At 38.9% G+C, this 18,272-nt stretch overlaps 1 protein-coding gene across 2 annotated transcripts; it reads right to left on the minus strand.

Annotated features, from left to right (window-relative positions):
- Positions 1–3,927: 3,927 nt before the first annotated feature.
- ESM1 (endothelial cell specific molecule 1) lies at positions 3,928–12,040 on the minus strand. 2 transcript variants are annotated; one of them, XM_033179562.1, is made up of 3 exons: positions 11,314–12,040; positions 8,080–8,229; positions 3,928–5,501 (listed from the first exon to the last, which is right to left on the minus strand). In XM_033179562.1, exons 1-3 carry the CDS (start codon positions 11,750–11,752, stop codon positions 5,398–5,400), a joined length of 693 nt encoding a protein of 230 aa, XP_033035453.1. In that variant the 5' UTR covers positions 11,753–12,040; the 3' UTR covers positions 3,928–5,397. The 2 variants fall into 2 exon arrangements, with proteins under 2 accessions (XP_033035453.1, XP_033035454.1); XM_033179563.1 differs by lacking the exon at positions 8,080–8,229.
- Between the last annotated feature and the right edge of the window lie 6,232 nt (positions 12,041–18,272).

Below are 18,272 nucleotides of genomic sequence, written 5' to 3' on the forward strand. Positions count from 1 at the left end.
TGCCTGTATTCCCAGCTACTTGGGAGACTGAGACATGAGAATGGCTTGAACCCGGGAGATGGAGGTTGCAGTGAGCCGAGATGGTGCCACCGCACTCCAACCTGGTTAATGGAGTGAGACTGTCTCAAAAAAAAAAAAAAAAAGAATGTATACTTTTTAAAGTCTACATATGTACATATATTTTAAAATATAGAGTACGTAAACTAAAAATTTTTGGTATTTTCATTTTTAAAAATTAAATGACTACACGTGGGACGATGTTAATTAGTAGAGTTTTCACCACTATGCACAAGATTTTATCACTGAATTTATTTGGATCTAGGTGTTTCATCTGTAAAATAAAAGGTTTAGACTAGATTTCCTTGGGGCCTTCCTCTGGAGTCCAATAAGAGACTACCATGCATGCCTATATTCTCTCAGGGGCTGGGAAGTGTATCAATGCATCTATTTTGTGAGTGTTATGTCTCAAAAGTTGATTTAAGAGGAATTTTATAAACCAATTCAAGTAAGCAAATCAAACTATATCGTCGCTACATAAAGTCCCTATCTTCATTTTGACTGGAGGTCCTGACCTTGGAATGGTGTCTCTCTAATCATGGGGGTGGGGCTTTGGGGTGAACAGAAAGAAACTCCCTTTGTAACTCTGTTTTCTCTTTAATTGCAAACTAAACCTTTGTCCTTCCCAGACAACCTTCTGAAAAAGTGCCCACCTCCCATGCAGCATTCATACCCTTGTCTGCCTTTCACCCAATCTCCCCGTGGACACTGCCCCACTGTGGTCACAAGGGCCTACCTAAGGACTCTGGTTCTGCCTTTTCTCTCCATGACACATGACACCATTCACTCTTCTTGAATGCCGTTTTTTTCTATGAGACTACATTACTTGATTACTTCCCAAGTCTCTGGTTCTTCCACTTCCATCCTCCTTTTGTGTTCTTCCTCTATTTGTCCCCACAAAGTTCCCACAGTTTAGCTTAAAGTTTCTCTGACTTCTCAGCAGCTTAAACAATCAAGAATCTTCAAACAGGCCAGACATAGTTGTTCATGCCTGCAATCCCAGTGCTTTGGGAGATGAGGCAAGAGGATCATTTGAAGCTAGGCATTCAAGACTAGCTGGGCAACATAATAAGACCCTGTCTCTACAAAAAAAAATTTAAAAAATTTAATCAGCTGGGTGTGGTGGTCTGTGCCTGTAGTCCTATCTACTCAGGAGGCTGAGGGGGAAGGATCAGTTGAGCTCAGGAGTTTGAAGTTAGCGTGAGCTGTTATTGTGCTACTGTACTCCAGCCTGGGCAACAGAGCAAGACCCTGCCCCCTCCTCTAAAATAAGACTTTTCAAAAAAATTAAGTGTACCAGCTAGTTATGATATACTGCAATGCATTCTTCCATAAGGTCAACAATGATTAGTTTTGATCACCCCTTAGTTTATCTCCTTTCTAAACAAATCTAGATTTTCTTGTATCTCAAAGTATAAATCCCTAGACCAGCAGCATCTGCACCTGAGAACTTGTTAAAATGGAAAATGCTTGGACCCCACCTCAAACCTACTGAATCAGCAATACGTGTTTTAGCAGGGCTTTCAGGTGATTCTGATGCATGCTAAAGTTGGAGAACCACTACTCTATGTCAGGCACCCTTCTAATGCTAGGTCTCAGTTTAATGACTAGGATAACTGATGGGAAATCAGAAATAATCACTTCTCCCTCTAAATATCTGCATGGTGTTGAATGACACCTATAGATCCTTTATGCCTAGGGAGACCAGGGTGAAAGAGGGAGTAAAATGCAGGATGCAAGAGCAGTCCTCCCAAATTGCCTTTCACAGGAAATGACAACCTGGTCTGACTATGAGAATTACCTTACCCTTTTTGCTACCACTGGTGATATCCCCAATGCCTGAGGGAGAAGCACTTCCTGTCTTTGTTGCTTTGAACAATTCTATTTGTCAGATTCACTAACTTGTGTAGGCCCTCAACATTTTCAATCACCTCACAACCCAACAGGAAGGGTAAGTATCTGGGCAGTCAGGGATCTGGCAGGTGAAAGGGGAGGAAAGGCTGTCTTCTTCTTGAGTAGCTGCTGCTCTGGTGAAGACACAGGGCCTGTTACATGCTTTATTTATTCCATTCCTTCACCCATCCATCCTTTATTCATTCACTCATCCATCCATCCCTTTATTCGTTCATTCATCCATCCTTCCACCAATCATCCCTTCAGTCATCCATTCATGCAATACTCATCCATCCCTCTTCCTATCCATCCTTCCTACCTTCATCTATATACCTATCCACCCATTCATTCATCCAAGCATCCATTCATTCTAGAAATATTTATTGTGCCTCAGCTTAGTTTCTCTCCAATATCAAATGAGATTGGGCCCATTGATGTATGGAATCTTCTTGTTTCCCAAGTGTTTTCTGGAATGGTCCATTGAAGTGTGGGAAAAAAATTTCAAAACTTCTATTTATATCTCTTATCTCTTCATTTAAAAAATGTCTAGTTTGAGTGTATGTTTTATAACGAACACAATATATTAATACGATAGTGTGTATATAGTTTGAAAGTACATGCTCAAAAAAATTTTACACTCACAAAATATGCAGTCGGGGTGTACAGATCCAAAGATTTTGGAGACCACTTCTATGAAGATTAGTTGTAAGACTGCAGAGCAATTTGGGATAGACAGGTCCTAGCTTTCGGGGTGAAAACCAGGAAGAGCCCCCAGTACCATGAAGTTGGCAGCTAGAAAACATGCCTGCCACTCAGAGCAAATGGGCCCACTTTCATCTGATTTTATTGCCCATGGTCACACAGGTGGTTACTGCAGAGCCCGAAACAGAGGCCAGTCCTGCTCCAGTCTAGCTCTTGTTCCACACTTCCTCAAAGAAGCATTTGGACTGTGGCCCAGGCTTCAAACCAAGAGGGCAGATCTTTAAATAACCTCACTCCCTGGCCTCAAACTTTCTCGCACATACGTGAAAGTGGAGATTTTCAGTTAATAAAAATGTAAATATCTGGCATTCATGTAACTTTGTGTCTCATTCACACCCAATTCCTACCATCTTACAAAATATATTAATTCTAGCAAACGGGATTTTTTCTTATATAGACTTTTTTTTAGCATTTTTATCAATTCGCCTAAAATGTTTTCATAATTTGCCCACAAGGCTGAATGAATGTATACTGTTCTTGAATACAATACTCAAGCTTCAAAGTTATAAAATAATCTTTTCTTCCATAGGTACCGAAAGGTTTGTCTTTGGCTATGTTTTCTAAAAAGTAACCACCTTCAAAAATATTAGAAAATATATGAAAATAAAATGCTAGTATTAATTATGAGTGGGAGCACTAGTGAGAAACCTAAAATGATAAAAGTAAAAGTTGCTCAATGTTTTTAGAGCTGTAATCTTCAGTCAAACAGCTAACAACTGATTGAGATTTAATTATAAGGGGTTTCCTCACAGAACGTGGAAGAGTGCAAAGGAGCACTCAGTAGCTATTTAATGGCAAAGTTTCTACCATTGAAAATGTCAAAATCCAGAAAGATATTACAAAACAAAGAAGAAAAAATGCTCTAAGTCTAGGATCTCAAGAGCTATCCAGGTAGCAAAATAGAAATGATTATTTCAAGCCTTAGCTCTGCAGCTAACTAACGATGCCAACAGACGTGTTTACCTTTTGTTGTTGTTTTGCAGAATGAGTTAATATATTGGGACCTACTTTTAGGAAGCTCTAAAAAATGAGTAGATCAAAAATGTGAGGCAGAGAAGCAAATATCCTGACCCCCAGTTTTGATAGGAGAAGCTTATCCAGAGCAGAAAATTCTGTTGAAGAACTTGTCCTTTAATATGCATGAGAGTTCTTATTTGTAGAATGAATTGTTAAAATAACTTAGCAATTTAACAAAATCACAAATCAACACAGAGAAGCTGTATCTTGTTCTTTTTATTGAACAATAATAAACCTGTCCTTTTAAAACAAAACCTAACAGCTCATGCAGCTTTACATTCAAAGGCCTTCCCACACACAGTCACAATCTGTTGGCCAACTTCAAGAATAAAATACAGGTAAATACTGAAATCATTCTTAAATAAGTTCTTCACTTCAAATAAAATACTTCTGAAATATTTCCTAACAACATCTAGTACAATAGTCCTGTTTGTGCTAAGATTCTTTCAAATATACTCCTAATTCCACTTATCAACCAAGTTTAAAAGAAAAAAATATGAAAATAAACTATATTTTAAAGTTGACACGTTTTCTGCTGAAAATTGACTCTTCTTTTCCAAACCTCCTAAAAAGTTATTTTCTACTTTAAATTGAAAATTCACCTAAGTCACGGCACTTCTGTTTAAATAAAGACCCTCTGTAGCTCATTTTTTGACATTTTTGAAATCCAGAGTGACTCTATTTTTCTAGGTTTCTCTTACGCTTACTACGGTTATTATTACTAAAATTACTGATAATAAATTTATCATGCCTCAGATGTTTGAAAATCTTATAGAGTCATAACTTTATTCTAACCATTTTAAACAAATAATACTAGATTTCTTTCCTCAAGAGGATGATAAATATGGGTAGGGAGGATGACTTGCACTAGCACATTTGTTTATAAAAATATATAAATATTTACCTTCATACACACACAAACCACCAGTGGGTAAAATACTTCTTAGATTTATCTCTGACGTGGCATACGTTAAAGCCATTTATGGAAGTATATGTGTTTCCTCTGCCCCAGAACCATCCTTCAGATACAGGTAACCTGGGGGCTACATCCGCAGCCTTTTGAAATTGCCCTCAATTCAAAGCTGTTTGTTACTCAAATTTCCATAAGCTTCAAACACTTTACTTCCTTCAGGGGTTTTCTGGTTGTTTTGACTTTTCCCAAAGTAAAAAAAAAAAAAAAAAGTACAATTAAATTCTACAGAAGCTACCTACCAAGGAAGGGCTAAATATTATACTTCCCACTCCCACCCCCTCCCCACCTTCTCCTGCTCTTAACTCTTCATTCCCTATCCCAACGTTAATGTACATCAAAGTCAAAGAACTAATGGGCTCACTGTGGTCTTCAGCTTTGCCTAGCTTCCTCTTTGGTTGACCTGTCTCCATGTAAAATTACCTAAATTGCATTTTTAGTTCTTCAGTGTTACTATACACACACATTTAACAAATCTATATGCATTCAAAAATTTAACAAATACATACAAGTGTTCAGTCATATGGATGTTACGGATTGTAAGTAGCCTACTTTTTGTTTTCTGGATCCACCATGCATCACATTTGGTCTTCAGAAATTACATGTCCTTATACTATAATCTAGAAAGTTCCTAAAATGTTGGCTGTGTGTTGAACAATCACAAAAATAGAGCCTTCTCTCAGAAATCGCAGCCGGGATCAGCGTGGATTTAACCATTTCCTCATTATGGGAGACCCGGCAACGTTCTCTTTCACAGCTTCTTCTCTCACAACATTGCCGTCTCCAGATGTCATGTCATGCTCTGAAAGTAGACAGAATACAAATCATATCCAAACATCTACAGCTCAAAGACAGCACAGTTTTGCTTTATTTTGTTTTACATGGAATTTACAATGAAATCTTTAATCAATTTAAGATTCCACGCTAACTGTATTCACTGCTCTGTATCAGTGAGCACCTCTATATACAATAGCACCCCTTGAATTACTTCTCTTTGTATACCTATCATCACCTGACATTATCTTCTACATGCATTTGTCTCTTTTTCCCCTGTATTATCTCACTCCACCACTAGAATTCCAGTTTCACAAAGGTAGGGACTTTATTTTGCTCATTGCTATATCTCCAGCACTTAGGACAGTGCTTGCCACACAGTAGGCACTTAATAAATACTTATGGAATAGGCAAATGTTGTACAAACAGGTCTCAAGTTAGATTCTTACACTAACCAGTATGAAAGACAGATTAATTTTTGCTGCATCTGGAAGGCAAAAGGCAGACCAATGGGTAGAACTTTCAAAAAGACACTTCTCACTCTACATATGAAAAAAGTTTATAATATTTGAAATTTGCTAAAATGAAATTTTCTACTTCTAGGAGTAGTGAGGTGTGCTTGCTTTGGCAGTGCACATTCTGATATGGAACACTTTAAGAAGATTAGTGTGGCCCAGCAGATGACCATATGTAAGTCCATGAAACATTCCAGATCCTACTCCCCCAAGACACTCCTGCACAAAAAGTTACTTGTGAATTCCCAACTTAGGAAGCTCACTGCCAAAAAAAAAAAAAATACCGCCATGTGGAACACTGGGGACAGGAAGCACATTTGACAAGAGTTCTGTAGCCAGCAGATGGAAAAGTGGAGAAGACAAGCTCGTGCTCTGGGGGTCCTAGTGCTGGTGAAGCTTGCAGCCATTTAGCCTGCTCTCAAAGGCTGGGCCCAAACAGGTTTGTGCAGAGGTGATGTGAAGCCTGTGTCAGAAGTGAAGCCTAAGCCTTATCCTGTAAACTCCAGAGCACGAACCTGGAAGTCTCATGTAGTCTCAAAGACACATGTAGACTACAGAGGCCCCTAGACTACAAAGGACCTCTCCAAGAGGTCCTTAGGGTATTCTGCTCTCCATCCTGGACCCGACTAAGGTTTACCAAGATCACACTAATAATCATCTTTTGCTGGTTCCACCTTTAGCTAATGAAAGGAAATGCCCTAGGTCAGAAAAGAGAGAAAACTGACTGCTTTTTTCAAATATTTCTGATAAGAATCTCAGTGCCTAATTTTGATGTGGAAATATTTTTGTGTAACCTATAATGTAAGTATTGTTATGGGCATCACCATACTTAAAACTAATAATTCACTTAAAAGCATAACATTTCCCCTTCATTGTAACATGTTTAGTTGATCCGTACATAAGAAGGAGGTAAAATTAGAAAAAAAGTACCTTTGCCAAATAGTTTATATTTTATTAATTTGAAGTGCAAAAGACCAAAAACAGAAACTAAACAATAATGGACTTGAATTGTTATTTATAATTGTGGTGGGAAAAAAATATATAGTGTGTTGATACTAGCAGTCTCTGTGACTACATGTTGGGGTTATTATTTATTTGTTTATTTTTTATAATTTAAAATATAGTTTTTAATTGACAAAAATTGTATATATTTGGGATACAATATGATTGATATATATTTCCACTGTGGAATGATGAAATTAAACTAAGTAGCATAACCATCACCTCACATACTTATTTTTTTGTGATGGTAACATTTAAAATGTATTCTTTTACCAATTTTGAAATATACAATAAGTATTCATTGCAGTCACCATTCTGTGCAATGGAGGCCTAAACTTTAGTGATACATGTTGCTTTAAATGAGCTACTTTCAGTTTAATGGAACTCTCCTGTACTAGCCATCTATTCAACAAAATAAACAAATATGTACATAGCACCATCTCATAGGTTGTGCATTTGTCACATTCTAACACCTGTGTAAGAAATACACATGGACTAACAAGCACCACATGAATATTACTACAGCTTCATTCATTTCCAAAATTTCAATCACAGATACTATTTCTTATCCTCTCCAAAATCCATAAAAACACACACTTGGAATTATTCCATTTAAATGCTTTCATTTGGTTAAAGAAAACAAATGTTCTATATTTTCTATCTTGGCTCTTAAAGCTTATCCAATAAATTCCTCACAGTACTTTTTCTATGTGAAGTTGGGAGATGAATAGTTTTGTCTAGTAGATATATAAAACAGATCACTGAAGAATTTAAAGAACTTTGTATATCTCATTTGGTTATTTTTATTACAGATTTTTGGTAATCAATCATATTTATCCTCCTATAAATCATATTTAAACTAGGTAAACTTTATGACAAATTATATATAAACCTCAAAATTATTGATGGGCTCTTTTTAGAAAACAGCAACAGCAACCAAACTCAGCTACCACCCACCATTCCCCTGAGTAAAGCAAAGGAAATAAAATCATTCCAGTCCACATCTTATTCTACTCACAGATATTTTCTAAGTTATTCACACTGAAATGAGGCTATTGTTCCAATGCTTATACCAGAATCAGTGCTTACCTGTGAGAGAAAAAAATCTGTTGGAAGACTTGGTTACTGAATATTGGAAAAAGGGGAATTTCAGGCATTTTCCCGTCCCCCTGTCACAGATGCCTGACTGGCAGTTGCAGGTCTCTCTGCAATCCATCCCGAAGGTGCCGTAGGGACAGTCTGGGGACAAACAAAAGGTTGGAGAGGGCGCTGCTCGTTGTAAATACGTCTCCATCCTAACAGCCCTGTGTGCATAGCCTTACAATTTGAACCAATCTCATGAAACTTGAATGTAAAATAAAATCCAATTCTCCAAACCCAGGATTTGAAAGTTGAAACTTTGAGTCATAAATATGAAATCACACATTAAGACCAGATAATGGATGCCTCAGGCTTAGTGGCTTAGCGTCATGATGTAAAGTTAAGTTGAAGACAGCTACACACAGCCAGTCTCCTTGGACCAGTCTTCATTCTGGTGATGTTCTGCTTAGATACCAATAAATTCTCACAGATGACCTCTGAAACAGCTCAGCGAAGGTGAAAAATTGAACAGACATATATGCATCAGCTCCTCAAGGAGTTTTAAAAATGTGATGCTATCTTTGAATCTACTGTATTCACAGATAATTTACTATGTTAAGTGTATAGGAAAGGTCTTCAAACTAACCAGTGAGAGAGCTATCATCCTAGCTCACCATTAAGCAATCAATCCTCCATCTGCTCCAACCCCCATCAAGTTCCTTATTTGTCCAAACGGCATGTCATACAACTTGCCTGACTCCCTCAGTAGTTAAGAGGGCTCACTAGTAAAATCCTCTGCAAGGCTAACATGCAAGATGCTAAATGAGCAAGAAAGCTCGGGGCTTATACACCCTGAAGGTTTATACACCTACCAAGAACTAGATGCTTTTAGAGCTCCAGTGCTCACACTTATGCCAAAACATCCTACATTGAAATAAAGAGGGCAATGTCATTTATTTAAAATGCATAAAATTATTTAAAATGCTGCTTTTAGAATAAACAGCATCTCAGTAGACTAACCAACCTTTAAAAGCCAGCAGAATAGACATAGAATATTCTCTTGTTGTGAAAATACCTTGTAAACGTACAATCACAGGCAGGTAAAGAACAAATTGTGAGCCATCTGAGTCTCTAGCAGTCAATACTCCACTGACTGACCAAGTAGATCACCAATGAGATATCTTTTTTTTAAAGAGATCTAAGAGTGCTCTTTTCAATGTGGTTCAGATCACAGAGGAATCTGGTTTTGAACACTGTTCTCTTTGCTGGGAAGAAGAGATCTTAAAAAGGGATCCTGAAAAGTCCTCTTCCAGAAAAGCACACAGGATTGGGATTTGACTGTGCCTGCAGTGATATTGAAAACTAAAACTTTAGCCAAATTCCCAGAGATACTTTTAATGTATCCCCTGATGTACTGAACAGTGCTGGGCAGATAGTAAGTGCTCGTTAAATATGTGTTGGCTGCTGATTGTTAATCCGGGCAAGATGTTCACAGACATCTGAATATTTAGAAGACATTTGGATATGCAGCTGAAATTTACAGTTTTCATGTGGATGTTCTTTTAAAAAGCTGAAGAAGGGAGATGATGGCAAAATGTATTATCTCTATCTCAAGTTACTAAGGCTCACAAAGTCTCCTATTTCCAGCAGAGAGAAAAATGCTTAAAACTAGATTCATCAGCAACCTGAAGAAAGCCAAAAAGAGCAATCTTAAATATCTTTTTAGTATCTTGATCATTCAGTAGAATACTACAGTGCTAAAGACTCCAGATGCCACACAGCTTGTTTCTTTGCCCATATGTAATGTACATTTACCATCACATGTACAAAGGCATATTATGCCAAGAGAAAAAGCAATCCACTGCATATACGCGCTATATCATAAGTATGATTGTGTTAACCACTTCCTCCCTAATTTCCTTATGTGAAGGACTGTTTTCTTAGTCAATAAGCCCCATAATTTACAAAATATATGGATCCTATTCAGTTGAAAGAAACATGCATATGTGTTCACCAGACAAAATATTTCCTCAATTTTCTATTTCTGATTGTTAATATATAAACAAAAATAAACTGAGCAAAAAATAAAACTCTCCTAATACTTTAAGAATTTGTTTTTTTTAATTTTGTATGTCTTGCAAACTAAAAGATGATGAATTTACACATTATATGTCTAAGAAGTAGGAGAATTAATGAAATTAGCAAAATACTGGATAAATATAATTCGTAAAAATGTATTAAATACATAAAACATAATAATTATTTAGAAATTTCTCAGTCCCTTCTATAATTTAGAAAGCTTCCTTGTATTATACAACTGATGGGCGGGTTATAGCACGTGTCGCCTCTTGATAATAGCTCTTCATAATAAGATCATGAGATATCTATAGGTAGAGTATTTTTAAATCATCATTCTTTTTATTCTAAACACTTTTAAAATGTTAAGTATTTTAAACTACAGTTACTATGTTTAAAATAATTTCTACAAATACTTAACTACATTATTTAGCTAAAATTTCAACCTGACGAAGTTTTTCTTTAAGTGTACTAGTGGTCAACCTCATTCTTCACAGACTTCCAGTTTTTATTTTTCTTTATTGTTATTTTTCCTTGTCTTAACACCATCTGCTATTTTTCCAGATGACCAAAACCTTTATAAAGTCAGATGAGGTTAGTTTTATGCTTCAGGGAACCCTCTTTGAAGAATGAGTTATTTTGTTAGATGACTTAAGCTCACTCTATTCCATAAAGTGCATTTGTGTTTATCAGAAATATTTGATCTTGAGAGTGGCCCTCCATCCTGTGGACCCTTTCAAGATCAAAGAACCACTAAATCTGGGGGCTAGAAGCCATTCCAAGAGGTTATCTCGTGCAGACCTTTGTAATCGTTGCCTCGCAGAGGAGAGAGCACCTAAGCCATCATTAACAGATTACCTGTCAAGTTTCTAAAGTTTTCCAGAAAAGGAGCCAACAAAATCTTCCATTGCAACTTTCTTTTTGCGATCTCCTAAGGCAACGAGTAAAATGCCACATTTCTTTCTGTGCCTTCCTGCACACTGGTTTCAGTTGCTACTTGCAGCTATCCTTCTGTCTCTACCCTTGACAATACCTGTGTAGTGCCTTGTCAAGAATCCACCTGCCTTTTCCCTCTTACTCTTGAGGAGCAAAGCCACCTCACTTCCCAAGCTGGCTAAAAGCTCTCAGCGTGCCCCGGGAGGAGAGAGGTAAGGGATCACTCTTTACCTTTGCAGATACCAAACTCTTCACCAAAAGGATCCTCCCCATTAGAAGGCTGACACCTCAGCCCCGGGCCACACTTCATGCCATCCATGCCTGAGACTGTGCGGTAGCAAGTTTCTCCCCGCCCTGCAGCGCACACCCGGCAGCAGCCACAGTCGTCGAGCACTGTCCTCTTGCAGCGCGGGCTGCTTTTGCACTCACTGCTGTCACAGTGTTGAGGGCAATCCACCGCATAATTATTGCTCCAGGCGGCCACCAGGTGTGCAGGCACGAGGAGCGTCGTCAGCAGCAAGATGCTCTTCATGTTTCCAAGCTGCCTCCGGCTCAGCTCCCCGTTCATGGTCTTTGCTGGTGGGAAGCAGCCGTCCAAACTGGTAGCTGAGCCTCTGCCTACACGTTTATGAGTTTTATACACTGGGTTGCCCGCATGCTTTCCCGTCATCAATTTCCTTAACCCAGCAGCAGTGCTGTCCTCCTGCCAGGCTCTCTTGTTTTAGTTTATGAAATCCAGGATGAAGGCTGGATTAACACGCTGCTGCCATCCAGGAATTGAAAAGCCCAAGCTGATGTCATCTGTTATGTTTAGATGGTTGTTTTGCATGAGGACTGAAAAACTCACTCACATCCGTCTCAAGGGCCCAAGGACGTCTGTGAAGGAGGGATAAAGAAGGTCGCACACCCTCCTTCAGGACGGGAATTGTTCTGACCCTGGCATATCACTTGAGGTGTAGCTTTGTCTCACAGCCTCTGTAGTCAGGAGGAAAATGATATCAACATGAATCATCAGGACTGAAGAAGCTTCTTCAAAAAAAATAATAAACATTTGGTATTTCCCCTCAATAAATAGCCATGAGATCATTTGAAAGAAGAAAGGGTTATATTGTGTCTTTTCAATACTTAGAAGAAAGAAAATATTTTGATAGGGATATTTTTTAAGACCCTCTCTTCCTTCCTCTCACCCATCTCCTCAAATGTTATTTCTAAAGCAATTCATGTCACATATATCTAAGTCTATTGTAGATGTAGCTGTGCTTCCAGTAAAATGTGGAACTGCCTCTGAGAATTTCTTTTAAAATCAATACAAAAAGCCACAAGAGAGGTAAGATTCTTTCGGCACTGCTTCTGGGTTACTAAATTCTGGAAAAACTTATCAGTTGGACTTTTCTGATCCAAAACTTCCTCAGGGGAAGGCTCATCCATCACTAAGTCTGCTTGTCCAGTGATCGAGTCCACCCAGAGCCCTTCCCCTCACCTCCTGGCATCTATCAGAACCCTCGCTAAAAACTGCCAAGCATGGCAGCCAGCCCAAGGCAACAAGTGGCTCAGCAGGAAAATCAGAACACAGCCCCCAAGAGGCAAGTCACAGGCAAGGGAAACATTACCCCTCAGGAAACAAGGTCTGCATGCTACAGAGGGTCACCGTGCCTAGGTCCCTCTGGGAAAACAGAGTAGCCCTCTTAAAATATCAACTGTGCCAGGGCCTTATTAAGCAAGGTTAAAGAGGAGAGAGAGGAGTTCTTACACCAACCACATGCCGAATTCCATGCCCCCCCTCACTTGTCAAAAGATATATAGATTCACTGTCACTTAATAAATAACAATCCAGTAAAATGGGTAATTCTTGGTCTGTCACAAATGAACTGTGAGAAATTCACAGGATTTCTCTTGGCCTCAGCTTCCTCTTTTGAGAATTGATGGTGTTAGGCTACCTGACCTCTAAAATTATTGTTTCCCCTAGAAGATGAGGCATAGTGGGCATTGGATGTAACTTGATGATTGGCTTTTGCAATTTTAGGGGGATACAGGGAGCAAATTCAGAATACAGAGAATTGAGGTAGTAGGAAATGAAAGCAAGAGTTTTAGCTTCCAAATTTTCCAAATTTTTCATGACAATCCAATTTGAAATACTCTAACTTTACCTCCCCAGAAGCACTTACTTAGCAGGTGGCACACTCTGGTGTTTTCAATAATGGGTAATATTTGTTAATAGCTTAAACATTTTACATGCATTAACTCATTTGCTCCTCATCACAATATTATGAAGTGGCTGCTATTATCACGCTTGTTTTTTAAAAGAAGAAACTGAGTCAGAAAGAGGTTAATTTGCCCAAGGTCCCTATATTGAAGGGATGTTAGTCTAATGTCAGAGCCACATATTCTATTGCTTATTACAATACATGATTATGATTTCATGGCCAAGAGTTTCAATGGCCTAGGTCACAATTTAGGCTGACCCTGGAAAATGTTCCTTGTTACTGAACCTTGTAACCACTTTCTGAGGAGTAGTTAACTGGAATAGTGGTTAATAATAATATCTAACATTTGCAGAGATCTGACTGTGTGCCAGATGCCATGCTAAGCAGTTTATATAGATTACCACATTTAACTTTCAAAACAACCTCAAGAGCTAGGTGCTATTCTTATCTTCATCTTAGATATGAGAAAACTGAGGCCTAGAGAGGTTAAGTAACTTGTACATCATCACACAGTTAGCAAATGGTGAAGCCAGGACTCCAGCCCTGAGACCAACAAGCTCTGGAGACTGGATTAAGGGTTGTAAAATAAAATACATACACGTACCAAACTGGCGCCCAAAGTGGGTGACATGGTAAGCTATACTACATGTAATACAGAAGTAATGGAGTGGATTTTGTCCTCCTGAATAGCACATAAAGACATGAAACTCTTCCACTGTGGAAGATAAAGAGAAACCAAATTGATAATACCTTCGGTAAATGACAACTAAACAAATGTAAGTTGAGAGTACCAAATCCAAACAGTAAACCAAACTACAATGCACAAGAAAGTGCAGAAAATATGCCCAGTAGAGTTCACCAATGGTGGAACTATCTCAATACACAGTGCCTAACAACTCAGTTTAAGGGAACCTTCAATTCCACCAAGACCCAACAAAAACCATTTGTCCCAGCACAATCCCTATAAGATTTTTATCTGGTTGATTTCTATCTTCCCCAGCCTTGAGCCCAGATCAATGAATTCCATTAGGAAAGTTAGCAATGACCACAAAGGGTTAGGAAATGTGAACATGAGCAACCAAGGAGCCAACTTTAAGCTGCATTAAAAAGCAATAAGATGATGGCAGAGCTGTTGATAGTGAGTGCATGAGGTCCACCCATTTCACTTGCTTTGTGCTGGGGACTGGCACATCTCTCATCTCGCTCTGCCTGTATATCAGTTGTCATGTCAAAGATTGAGAAAAGGCAAGAGGAGTTGCACAAGATTTTCACAACTCCTAAAACGTAAGTTCAAACTAAGGTGGGTCAAACCATACCATCTGTGGATCCAAAGGATACAGCATATGATGTTTTGCAATGGGGGCAGAGAAATGATAAAACCAAATATCTATTTAACCCATTATACCCTGTATACTTAAAATGCCACTTTGCTTTTTTTTCTTAAAGCTGATATTGTGTTAGGAAAATAAGCTTTGGTAATGTGCATTAATATTTTGTGTTTATTTTGTACATTATGATTGCTTCTAACCAAATAACAAGGATTTTTTTCTGGATAGGTAAAAGTAGTCCAATGGAAAGGCCCTGGGCAGGTCCCAGACTCTCAGAAGGTGATTTATGGTAAAGTGAATTGTACCATACTTACTGTGCCTTCCTAACAAACCAGCTCTACCAGATAAGTCTGGTTTAAATTGAATTACCAAGGCAGACTTGAAGGCATAAAGTTTGGAGGAGCAAGTGGAGACATTTACATGTAGATTTCAGGTGCCTTGGTTTTTAGGTTAGTTTTGGTGGTGGTTTTTGATACCATCTGAAAGTCTTCCTGCTTTGACACCAGCTGATAGTAATTTTGCATGTGCCTACTGCAAGGTCTAGCCCACAGTAGGAGCTTAATACTTAATAAACACGTAAAAGGAATCAACTGTTTCCCAGAATCATCTTCAGATGGTAGTAAGTTAAATGGGCATCAATGTGTTCTTGGCTTTCCACCAGGAGAAGCGAAGTGAGGCCCAGATTCTAGGGCAGGCTGGGTTAAGCTGCAGAATGTGTTTACTTGTGGGAATGAGGTAGAGGTGTCCAGAAACAGCAGAAGACATTGAGGATTGGATGGAGCCTGAGCAAAGACTGTAGTCCCATTGCGGCAGTTCCTTCACAGCTAACCAAATTTGTCCTCTTGACCTTGGGCTTGGCAATATCACATCCACCCTGGGAAGTTCATGGGAGCCCCTCATAGCCAATAGAACTTGATGAAATACTTCTGCTAAACTGGCTGGGATTCACGGCAGTCACAGATCAGCTGTCAAAGCCCAGGGCCTAAGGAATATTCCCAGAGCCTCCTGCCCTGAGTACAGTTTGCCTAGAAACAGCTTTACCACTGCCAAGGTATGTGATCTTAGGCAAGTCACAAGCCACATACCTTAGACCTCTCCTTTCTCCTCAGTGCCTCAATAATAAGAGGGCCAAACATGGCAACAGATATGAAAGCATCGTGACTATTATTATCAAGAGTCTGATTTCTGAAGATTGGCTTCATTCTTTGAATGTGATCTTATGTCTTGGAGCAAATATTTTCCCAAAAGAAATCTCTCTAATTCTTTCAGTTTCCATTTTTAATAAAGACAATTTTAATAGTAAAGTGGAATTCAATGTACCAATATATGATTTACAGGCAATTCTCAAAAACTATACCTGCTTAGAAGAGCAAAGTGAAATTTATCTGTTTTAATTAGGCTTCTTGCCCATATGGGGGCTCTCTGATTTGTCTTGATGAGCAGGTCAAGCTCCTAGGAAGCTGGGGTGCCATCACACACAGCCCTGCAGGAGCCCTGAGTGTGAGGGTGTGTGAGTGACTGTGAGAAGATAAGGACAGGACACCCGCAGTGTCTGCTACAAGCCCAGAATGTCTGGGCACCCCTCAGAGAACCTGGCACTATATCCAGATTTTTTACTCCAATGGAGCCTCTGAGGAAGTAGCCACAGAGTCGGGTTGTTTTTTAACCCTGTTCAAATCTAGAAACTTCAACTTTGGGTTCACGCTGCTAGGAACTTTTTTAGAGCCAGGAAGTCTGGCTTGGAAACATGAGGAACTCTTACTCACTGAGGTGACCTTCTTCTCCTCTTTGCTGCCAGTTCTGGCAGGTTCTAGTGTGGGGCATCAAGGCAAGCCTTTCTTTCTAATAGCTAGCTCCTTCTCAAATCAGATTCTGAATCTCGGACTCCATCAGCAAGAGATTCCGGTTTCACAGTATCCCTCTAGCTGCAAATATGAACCTACATCCAGAGGCACCATGTGCCACCCTGACGTGAGAAGCAATGTGAGTAGCAAAAGTAGCTCTGAACTCAGGACCAGAAGATGTGGGCTGTGGTCCCAGTTTCATAATCAGCCATGGGTAAGGCACCAACCAGCCTTCCTCATTAACATTAAGTCATTTTCTTTTAATAAAATATAAGGGAGAGAAATGCCTTCCCTTTCTCAAAGAGATGTTGAGATCAAAGGAGAATGTGGATTAAAAACATGGTGCCAACTAAATTACTGTACAGGTGTAAAATATTATTACTCTATAAGACAAATTAAATTATGAGAGAAAATAAACCAGTGGCTTTCTCAGGTCTCACCCATTCCTCCATGCCTCTCACATTCTGCAAGATAGTCTAGTTTTTCATTCACTTAATTCACAGCAAACCATGATGACTGAGTTTCAACATTCTTCCTCAGGAAAACTCCACCACCCCTCCTAGAAGCCTGCCTCGTCCCATCCAAGCACGGGATGACTAAACAGCTCACTAAACTTCTCTGCTAAAAGAATTTTTTAAAGTGTCCCAGGTTCCTGCATGACTAAAGAATTACTGTAGGCATTGGAAGTCACTTAGACACTAGAACTAGAGAACATAGATTTTTTAAGTCATGTTAAAAGTTATTGCTAAGATATTTGGAATTTCCACTAGGAATTTTAGAAAGACAGAATTTCTGATTAACACAAGAATCATAGGAAATGATTCTGCTACTTTGCTTCTCTAATGACATGAAATTTCCTTTGCCTAACCTTAAACTCACCCCTTTTATAACGTAATAAAATGTTAATCAGGACCACCCTCACCAAACTCATCAGTTTGTCCAGTGATAAATGGCCTTAGCCTTTTATATGACATGTGAGTTGAATGAATGATTGAATGTTCAAAACAAAAGTTAACCACTGGATGAAGAGAAATAAGAAACATAACTTCCAAGCCCCTTATTTAGGACATTTTGAGGATTTGGCAGTTTCAGACTCACTCTAATCTGGCGTCAAAATATTTTGGCTTCTTTCTTCCTAGGCAGTTTCTGACGAAGCCTTACTTTTTTTTTTTTCTTTTGACTGCCATGGACTTCATGCAGTCTCCGAGCCTGTGATCTGACAGCTTAGTGCAGCACAGCTGATGGTGCCTGCGACGGGTCTCAGCAAGTGTGTCTCAAAACACTTCTCCACACCACCTGCATGACAGTGTTCTGGGAAGTTTGTCAGAAATGCCAAAGCCAGGGATTCCAATCTGATGGGTTGGGGTGGGCCTAGGAGTTAACATTCTTAACAAATAAGCCAGTTGATTCTGACAAACCCAAAAATTTGAGGAACCTCTAAACTAAAGGTTTTTCCCAGTCACATCTCTTCAGGTTAGTGAATTAGTATTTAATGTTACTCTGAAGACTTCTGACAGAAAAAGTCTATCTCTGAGGGACTGACCAAGGATTTGTATTTATATTATGCTCATGAATTTTTAGCTTATTTCACTAATACACATCTTCACATGTTAACATCAATGAAGATGAGATACAACCATCATGATGTAATTGTCACTGACTACATGTGCACATTAAAATTTGCAGGATGGGTGCCAGTCTCTGGGAAAAGAATCTTAAAGACAATCGTGGAGTTCTCTTTTTAAAAATGCTGTATTATCAATGATTTTGATAACCCAGAGGACAATACTCTGTGAAAAAACACGGATGGCATT

The sequence above is a fragment of the Trachypithecus francoisi genome, unplaced genomic scaffold (genome assembly GCF_009764315.1).
Source record: "Trachypithecus francoisi isolate TF-2019V2 unplaced genomic scaffold, Tfra_2.0 Lachesis_group2, whole genome shotgun sequence".
Taxonomy (NCBI): Eukaryota; Metazoa; Chordata; class Mammalia; order Primates; family Cercopithecidae; genus Trachypithecus; species Trachypithecus francoisi.